Genomic DNA, 9,753 nt, shown 5'->3' with positions numbered 1-9,753 from the left:
CTGGAGGAATATTTTCCCTAGCAAATACTCAGTCGGAGACAGCAAATCCATTCTGGACCTCTCGGGTCATTATTTTGTTCCTGGAACTCAGAACAGGTATTTGTACATTTGCCGGCCCCTCTGTCATTAGGGGACAGTCCCAAGAAGCTGGCCCATAATTGCAGCTGTAATTACGGAACAGCCCCTGCCTGATGAGTTTGGACGGGCTCCTGTCACACCAGGAACCAGCAGGGGCCTTGGAGGCTGAATTACCGCTTGACCGAAACTTGGGGCTCTTACGTGAATGACCGGCTCCCACCCGTCACGGGGACGAGTTTGGATGCCTCACTCCCAGAAGACCTGTGAAAACGTGAAAGTGTGACCCTGCCTCCCCCTTTGACCAGCTTTCCCTGCAAGCTCGTCCTGTGTCCTGCAGTGGTGTGATAGCCGTCCTGCTCGTGGGGACGAGGATCTAATTAAGGAGCTGGCATCCCTCTGCCCGCCCCTCCTCTCCTGATGTCACCGGTCAGGGCCTCTCTGAGCTCCCTGGCAGAAGGATGCTGGGGTTCCGGCAGCAACAAGAAAGCAGGAAGGGATGTGGGGTGGGGGGTGTGGCCGGGCCCCCCTCCGCATCGACAGGCACCTGTGAGTTGGCCTGGGCTCCTCGGATGCGCAAGGTTCTCTGTCCCTCACTGCGTCCAGAGATGTTCCTGGAGGAGACCCCAGGGCGGGGTGAGGTGGGGTCCCGTGGTGCAGCCCCGCATTCAGATTCACCCCAGGGGGCGTGGAGCCCCAGGCTGGTTCTCAGGCTTTTGGTGGCGGTGGTGGGGGGATGGGGGTTAGAGACCCGCGGAGAGCGTGTGTCCTCCGGGGCAGAGGACCGCCCAGACTCTGGAATACGTCACAAGGGGCCGGAGTCTCCGTCCCTTCCAAAGCCTCAGGAATGACAAAGGGAACAGTATCTCCTACTGTCTTTATTGTTCCTTAGATAACTGGACAGTACAAAGTTCCCCTCATTTCTACTTAAAACCTGTACGTCCCGCGTTCTGTTACCCTCAGGAACGTTCCTTTCCCGCTGGAAACGGAGTTTCCCCAGACAAGCCCTCGCCACCCATGGTTACATTACTGAGTAATTTAACAAGAGGAGTAGAATTCCTTCGATTACTATCAACATGAACTTGGTTACCTCTTTCTAAGGGTGAACACTGAGTATTTTTTTTTTTTCTTTTTGGAAACAAAAACCATCCACTTATTAACCCAAACTACGGCACGGCATTTACAACGTTCACAGCATCAACTGAACACACAGAGCTACCGCCTCAAGGAAAGGACAGACGGACGCGGCACGATATATCTACGGGGGACACGAGCTCAAACAAGTGGGCGCTGCGGCCATCCGCTCCACGCGGGTCCGTGGGGACGCCGAGCCTCAGCTCAGCTAAGACAGGACACGCGGTGGAGAGACGGCAGCCGTCACGGATGAGTTACACTAGCCTACGTCGGCCCCTGCGGACGCCCCGAGCGGCCCGGGGCGGGGGTGGGGGGGAGCCCTGGTCGGGACACGGCGGTCACGTCCACCGGAGCTGGGCACGATCTAGGGGGGGATGTCCATGCGACCTGACAGTGGTTGTTCTCGGCCGAGAGCCGGCCAACAGTCATTGCCTTGCTTCTGTATGAGATTGTTTGACCGGAAAGGGGGCCGGGCGGGGGCGGCGCTTGGGGGTGGGGGGGGGGGTCAGGGAGCCCTGGACTGCAGTTCCAGCTGCAAAGATGGGGGTCTCTTCCCAAGGGTGTCGCCCTCTTGCTCGGACCAGAAGTGCACGGAGAGAACGCTGCTGCTGATCGTTTCGAAGTCAGTGTATGATTAGCATTGTGAGCTTATGTTGGCAGCTGCTTCGCAGAGACTCCCACGCGGGTGAGGACACGGACCCTCGGCCTCCGGGCAGGTGCGACTACAACTCATCGGACCGGATGACGTGGAACAGGGTGACGTTGTAGAGGATCTGGTGGCCGTTGTTCCAGGCGTACAGGGCGCGGTCCTTGGGGTTGTAATCCAACATGGAGATGTGGGAGTACTTGTTCTGGAAGGGGATGTCGATGTACTCGTAGGTGGAGGCATTGGTCTGGTATGCGTAGTGGACCTTGGTGCCCCCCGAGTAGCCGTTGGTGACGTAGAGGGTCCCGCAGATGATGAAGGCCTCGCCGGCGCTGCGCTTGGGGTAGCTCGTGTTCCAGGTCTGTAGCACCTGCAGGGACACGGGGTCCAGCTTGCTGATCACGATGTTGCCGGCGTTCTGGTTGGTGGCATAGACGGCCCACAGCCCGTTCTCGTCCACCATGAGGTCGATGTCCGAGTGGCCGCCCCAGGCGTAGTGGTACATGTTGTTGTACCCGGCGTAGTCCAGGCTGCGTGTCTTGAGGATGGCCTCCGTCTTCAGGTCGAACCTGATGACGATGTGGCTTTGGAACTTGTTGAAGTAGATGGAGCCATTGTAGACCACCTGCCCCGTGCCGGACCAGGGGTGCGGGAGGCGGTGCGACGTGAAATTGTCCGTGGTCATGAAGTCGGCCATGGACTTGTACTCGCGGACGAAGCGGTTGTTGTGGTAGCCGTCCATGTACCAAACCTGCGGAGAGGGCACACCCGTCAGCCGCTGGGGGTGGGGTGGGGGGACGGCTCCCCCCTCGGACCAACTCCCCCCCCTCCCCCCGACTCCGGGTTCAATCTACCGGGCATCGGGCCGGCACCGAGAGAGCCAGGGAGGCCACACGGGGTCCCGTCATGTCCCCCCTCCGAGCCCGCAGGGCGCATGTCCAAGGGCCCAGGGCTGCTCCCCGCCTGGAGAGAAGGGTCCGGTTCAGAGAAGGGCTGGGGGAGCACACCCTGCAGAGGGGGCTTGGGGGCCGTCGGCCCCGAAATGGAGCCCTCTGCTCGGGCTGTGTCCACTGCTCCCTCTCCAGCCGGGTACACAGCAGGTGCTCACACTCATGGGGGGAAGGAAGGGACTCCATCAGGGTACGAACCCCCAAGCCAGCGAGACAGCGCCGGATGAGAACGCCCGCAGCCGCCAGGGGCTCCTGTGGCATGGGGGCCCATCGCCAAGGGCGCCACGGAGGGCCAGCCCCCGAGAGCCAGGGGCTGCCGAACACAGGACCTCTCGCCCCTCCAGGCCGTCACGGCTGCACTGCCTGCAGGGCAGGAAGGCACCGATTTGGCGTTTGGGGCGCCGCGCGTGGGATCTCTCTGTCACACCCGACACGGGGGATTTTTCTCCAGGAAGAATGGGGGCTTCGTGCAGGGCCCCCGGTGTCACAAGCCACCACGATAACAAACCCAGTCGTGGCCCCCATTTGGGGCCACAGTGGAAGAGGTTTCCGATTATCGCTTAAATGCCAGTTGACTCGAAAACGGTCTAGACTTTGTACAAAACGCTTTAGTCATTTTCCACCAATATGGGAGCAAATTAGAAAGCAATGCAGTCAGTCAGAGGAAAATCTGCCGGGCTAATGCCACCCCCAGTGCATCTGTCTGGCAATGAGACAGCTGCTTTATCCATCAAGGGCTCTGCCGGCTGCAGGAGAGATTAAGGGTGTGGGGCTTTCAGACATGGCATTACACACGCGTTAAAAAATTTACAAAAAATCATAACCTCGTTCCTGAGGCATCCATTCGGATGCTTAGAGGCAGGTGCGCTTTCTGTTTTTAATGAGATACACACACACACACACGCACGCACGCACACGCACACACATACGCCAAAAAACCCGGGTCTCGTCTGGAGGCTTTTATTACCCTTAGCACCCCCCTCAGACCAGCCCACGGTGATGTGGGTCTGGGATCAGAACGGGCAAGTGCCGTGAATCAAGGGGTTTCGGAGGCCGTGACTGCGCGGCCGAGGGGTGGCCCTCCTGCCTCCACCTGGCTCTGTCCTGAGACAGGGAGCTCACTACTGGTTCCAAGATCAGGCTCCAATGACACCCCCCCAAACCCTCTCCTGACCCGTGCCTGCAGGAACTGCCTCTCTCCCTCTCTGAATGAGCACAGACATCTCCTCCCCCACGAGTGGGCCTGTGACCCTAGAGACCCCCAGGGTCCGGTGCCTCCTTGCCGTGGGCAGAGATGGGTGAAACGGGCATCGAATTGCTCAGGATTTGTAAACTGCCTTTTCTTTCCGGAAATTAGCAAATTGGATGCAGGGCACCATGCTTTTGGAAAATGCAATTTAGGCTGGGAGGGAACATCAGCACAAGGGGCTAAATGTTTAACCACAAAGAGACAAGACACTCTATACAAAAAGAGGCACATGATCACAGCCCCACGGGCCCCGAGAGGAGGGGTCCCTGCCTTCACAGAGGGCACCTCTCCTCACTCTCCTCTCCCGACCGGAATGCCTTTTCCCTCCTTCCCACGTCCCCAGGCTCACACGGAATCCCGACTCTCCGGCCTCGTCCTGAACCCCCACAGCTGAGCCCCTAGAGCCTGGAACCCGGCTGCCCTCTGAGCCCCGGGGCACGCCCACTCCCCAGAAAGATCACACCGGACTCCAGGGATGCAGCCAGGCACGCGTGTTGGTTAAAGCTTCCGGGTGAGGTCGGACCCTCCAGCTTGGAGCCCCCGCTGCTTTGCTGTGGACCTGACCCTGCCTGGCTCCTCCCGGGACTCTCAGCCTGGGCTCCTCGCCTCCTGGCCCCACCACTCCCACATGACTGGTTTCCACCGTGGCCCCAGCACCAAGATTTTTAAGACCCATCTCTGGATTAGACAAACCAAGTGGAAAACCATTACCCCAGCTACACAGGGCGAGTGTGGGGCCAGGCCGTCTCCCCGTGTCCCCTCCCGGGCAGCCCAGGGCCCGGCCCAGAGCAGATAAGCAGGGGGGTCCCTTTGAGAAACCGACTGTTCGAGAGTTCTTGCTCCCAGCCCAGGTCCAAGGCCAAGGCATCTGCAAGGCTGAGCTTCTGGAACGTGTGGGGCGGCCACGAAAGGGTGGCCCAGGCCCCAGCTCCCGGCTGGGGGCCAGACCCTACCAGATGTTTGGGCACTTGGCATTCACAGCCGGGTGGGGGCGGGAGACCTTTTTCATCTCTGGGCACTCGTGCTTCCCGGAAGGACTCCTCTTCCGCCTGAGACCCAAGGCTGGCCACCCAGGTAAAGGCCCAGGTCAGCACCGCCGTGTCTAGAAGCCCGGGCACAGGTCTGTCTTCACACACACGGGACTCTGTGGCCGGGACTGGCCCCCTGCCGCTTCTGGTTCTCACGCCCACCCGAGTGCCGAGAGGGCTGTTACCCCCATTCAGACAGAAAGCTGAGGCCAGAGGGGTCTGGTGGGTCTGCCAGCGGGCAGAAGCTATGCCCACACCAGGTGGCCAGGCCCCGGGCTCCCAGCCAGGAGGGGCTCTGCCCCGGGGATGGGGGTGCCCCTGACATCCGGTGGGGAGAGGCCAGGGGGCTGTGGACCACCCTCCTCCGTACAGAGTGATGCTGTCCCCAGCGTCAGCCGGCGGGGCTGACGAGCCACAGGGGTGCTGGCCTGGCCCGGAACCGGGCATTATGCCCGCAGGGTGCAAGGTCTTGCCCTGGAGCCCAGAAATGCCCCTGGCTGAAGACCACCGAAACCCTCCCTTCCCCTTCTAGGAAGAGGGCCGCACACCTGTGTGGTGCATGGCAAGCGGGTGTGGGCGACACCCAGGCCCGAGGTTTCTTTTGCTCCCGCTTAGGAGCCCAAGCAGACACGTCTTTCCCCGGGCGAGGCCGGATTCAGAAACACACCCACCTTGACCTTCGTAGGCACCAGTGATCTTGAGGAAGGGCCCTGTGGACGACCAGTCCTCCTGGAGAGATCGTCCCAGATACAGGCGCGGACCCTCGGTCTCTGCCTGGCCTCAGTTTCCCCTTCACAGAACGCGGCACGGATGACGTGACCCCGAGTGCTCTCCACTGGCCTCCTACGTCAGAGGCTCAGAGGCGGCCGTGGCCACAGCAGGCTGCTTCAGAGCGCATCTCACGATGGAACCAGTGGCCTGTGCCCCCGTGCCCTCAGTTATGCCATCAGCTCCCTGCTGGCTCCGGGGCCTGATGCCGAGTGAACCCCCAGACCATCACTCTCCCCAGCTTCCGGCTGCCTCTGCACCTGCCAGGCCAAGTCCCTGGCTCCCGGGGACTGAGAGATGCTCCCACCGCGATGCCCTCTCCCCCCACTGATCAAGCTCACCGCCCAGAGGCCGTTTCCTACGCTCCCCCGGAACCCCCCGGGGCAGGGAGCTCTCAATTTTGTAGTGGGGTGAATGGCGACCCCCCCAAAGATATGTCCACATTCAGGAACCTCTAAATGTGACCTTATTTGGAAAAGAGAGTTTTGCAGACATCATTAAGGATCTCCAGGTGAGGGCCTCTGGGTTAGGGTGGGCCCTAAGTCCCATGACTGCTGTCCTAAGAAAACAGATGTAGACACAGAGGGACTGACGCCTGGGACATCCACGGCAGAAGCCAGCCAATAGGAAAGAAGGTGTTCTGGACTCTAGAAGGTTGGTCCACAGAGCAGGCAACAGGTCTCAGAATCAGGGCAAAGGGTCTCCTGGGGGTGGGGAGGCGGACACAGCCCGGCATCAGGGTTAAGAGCTTCTGGAGTCCCGGTGCCACCACAAGCGTGTGGGCCTGTCACAGCCGAGAGAAGGCAGCATCTGGACACAGTGGAAGGACACCAGAGGCCAGCATAGCACCTGGCACACAGCTGGTGCTTAATAAAGGAGTCAAGGAAGAACACAAAGGCGCCCTGAGCTAACCTTGTTCTAACACCTCAGCGCAAGGGCATCGGGAAGCAGCAGGCTGTGGCTTCTACTCTGAGGCCCCCCGTGGGTCCCCCCCACTGCCGCCAAGGACCCCCGCGCAACTTCCCCGCCCCCGGCCTCTCGCTGCGCCTGCCCCCGACACTGACACGGATTCCTGTTTCCCTTTGGAGCAGGTTACTGGTCTCCCGCGTGCGTGGGACACCCCGGACGGGAACACGAAACAGATCACACGAAACAGCACTCTTCCACATCAACGGCAGGGCCCGGGGACGCGTCGCGCAGCCAGCTGGGAGCTGGCGGTGGCCGTGCTAAGCGTGCGGCTCCGATCAGCCCCAACCACACGGGGGCCGGGCTCTGAGCTGCCGAATGCCCAGCGCCCAGCGGCCCCCACCAGCCAGCCCCGGCTCCTCCCTTCCCCTTGCTGGCGGCTCCCCGCGAAGCCTCCTCCCGCCGTCCCTCTCTGGCACGCTCTGTCCGTCACCAGGGCCTCCTCTCCTGGAGGGCGATTGAGTCATCGAGCAGAAAATAGATGTCTAATTATCAAGGGCATGCATCAGCCCTCAACAGCCTCGCACACCTCCATCCTCCCTGTTCGGGGCGGGCAAACAGCTGGGCCTCCAGGAGCCCCGACACGTGGTATCTCTGGGAAGAGAGATCCTCTGCCTGGTGCTGTTTACAACAAAGGAAAGCAACATCAAAACGGGGGCCAGAGGCACGTCTGCAGCGTCAGACGCGGGCTCAGTGCCCCCGACTCGGGTTCATTCTCCGCAGCGACCGAGGTCACTGGTTCTGGCTCCAGGCTCCCCAAGGGCCTGTCTGGGTGTGTGTGTGTGTGTGTGTGTGTGTGTGTGTGTGTGTAGGGGGCGAGGAGGCGGGCTGCAGGCAGGAGGTGGGGAGAGCATGGTCTCGGGAGACTCAGCCTGCTGCACATGTTCGTTAATAAACCCACGGACCGACCTTTCCTGAGACCTTAGGCAAGAGACTGGACCCGGGTTTTCTCATCAAACGGCAGACGTAAGGGTGGTTTCCACACTGGCGGGTGGCTGGAGGGTCGCAGGAGGCCCGACCGGGGCAGGCACGCGTGTCGAGGCCCAGCAGCTACCTTCCCTTGTGTTGACGGACCTGCGCGCACGCCTGAGTGTGTGAGCGGTGCCGGCACGGAGAGCGGTGCTCTCTCGGGGCCCTGCCTGCGCGCCTCGCTTTTGTTTCCCGAATGCCGCCCCAGAGCACAGCTGGGGTTCGCCACGAGGGATGTGGACCAGAAAACCGATCCGGATAACAACTAGCCAATCAAACCGTCAGAAAACTGGCCAACGCCAGCTGACCGTCCAGACTCTGGAAACAGAACGGAAACGCCCCGCAGACCCGTGTCTGCATGCATATCCCGGGTTTGCAGTCAGTCCCTGGCCGGCCCCCCTAGAGTCCTCCGCAGCAGGGGCTGGAGAACACCAGGAAGGCAGGAAGGCGCCCCAGGCGGGGGCGGGAGGGTGGGCAGACAAGTCTCAGGCTCCCAGAGAGCCCACAGTCACTGTCCCCCACCCACCTTCCCCAGGAGGAAGTGTGCCAGAAGCATGGAGCCACCCCTTGTCCCAAATACAAGAGATGATGCCTCATGCTTCCCGGCAGGTGTGTGAGTGGGGGAGGGGAGCTGGGGGGATCAGGAATCTCGGGGAGAGAAAGCCACCCACCCCTTCCCATTAGAGTCGCCCAGACAAGGCCCTTAGAAGGTCTCAGATTTCTAACTGCCCCCCGCCCCCCCCGCCCTGCTCTCAATCCTGCCTGAAGGAAGAGGTGAGACTTTTTACGAAAGTGATCAGTTTCCAAATGTCCCGCAACCCCCTGAAAACAAGGGGGAGGGAGGGCAGGAACCGCCCCGGAGTCTGGCCTGTTCACGCGGGGCCGGGGCGCATGGCCGCGGGACAGCGACAGCGTGGCCCAGACTCTGTCCTTCTTCCCCTGGGAACCCCGGGCGAGTCTTCCCCTGGCGGAGGCTCTAAGTGCCGCCGTCACAGCTCTGTGCGGGCGTCCCTGCGCTCAGCCAGCCAGCCCTCGCACCCACACCCCAAAGGGGCTCAAACACCACAACCTAGGCCCTGCGCTGCTCTCCTTTTCTGCGTTTTTACCCAGGGGAGAAGTCTAGAAAAAAAAGAACACAGCCTCTTCCCTAAATCAAAAAGGAACGCGAGTTTCCATCAGCCTTGAAAGGAATAACAAATGAAATACAAATGAGACGTCATTAAAGTAAGGAAGGCCGAGCAGTTCTGGAGCAGAGATGGGGCTGGAAACGTCTGGGGCGGCCGCAGCCAGGGAGAAGGACTCCAAGCACCCCTGCCCCCTCCCCCTCCTCCCCGCCCCTCCCCCCCCTCCCCAGCCAGAGAGACAGAGTCGAGCCTCGGAGGCTATGCACGGATCCACCTGCTCTGACAGTCACCGCGATCAATCTCGGGGTCTCATACAGCGACCCATCCCTGTGGTCTGGGGCTCTGGGTTAGCACAGGGACCTCAGCGAGGGACCTGGGCCCCTCTGCAAAGCCGCCTGGGCCCGGGAACGCACCCCCAGGGGCCCCAGGCTGTGCTCAAGCCACAACCGCCGGAGTGGTTTTCTGGGTGGGTGGGCACCCGGGCATCGGAGCGAGGGCCAGACACACGGGGGACGGAGACAGGCTCGCCTGGCCCACGAGGGCACTCTTGTCCAAACAACCTCACACCCAGGCCCGACGGACAGGGGGGGGGCACTTACCCTGTTATCCCCTTCGGGGGCCAGAGGGTCTGTCATCCAGGACCCGAACCTCGAGCCAGAGGTCTTGATGGTCACGGGGTCACTGATGCCCGTCAGCTTCCCACAAGCTGGAAGACAGTGCACAGTGCAGAAGGGTGAGTCCCCCGGCCCGACCCCAGCCTCCCACCGCAGGAGGACGCGGGTCCCGTCCGCCCCTCTCGGTCTAACGGCCGCCCTTGTTTTCCTGGGCAATGGGCTCAGCCACA

The 9,753-nt window shown here is 61.4% G+C and overlaps 1 protein-coding gene across 3 annotated transcripts in view; it reads right to left on the bottom strand.

The window, feature by feature from the left end:
* Positions 1 to 935: 935 nt before the first annotated feature.
* The window catches only part of OLFM1 (olfactomedin 1), a 37,222-nt gene continuing 28,404 nt past the window's right edge, over positions 936 to 9,753 (bottom strand). For all 3 annotated transcript variants that reach the window (XM_027051687.2, XM_027051686.2, XM_015087646.3), the window contains 2 exons: positions 9,509 to 9,615; positions 936 to 2,606 (listed from right to left, as the gene is read on the bottom strand). In XM_027051687.2, the coding sequence (XP_026907488.1) occupies positions 1,932 to 2,606; positions 9,509 to 9,615 (782 nt within the window). In that variant the 3' untranslated portion in view covers positions 936 to 1,931. The remainder of the gene's footprint in view (positions 2,607 to 9,508; positions 9,616 to 9,753) is intronic.

This window comes from Acinonyx jubatus, chromosome D4 (genome assembly GCF_027475565.1).
Source record: "Acinonyx jubatus isolate Ajub_Pintada_27869175 chromosome D4, VMU_Ajub_asm_v1.0, whole genome shotgun sequence".
NCBI classification, from domain to species: domain Eukaryota; kingdom Metazoa; phylum Chordata; class Mammalia; order Carnivora; family Felidae; genus Acinonyx; species Acinonyx jubatus.
Note: the sequence above shows the minus strand (reverse complement) of the source record. Positions and strands in the feature narration are given on the sequence as shown.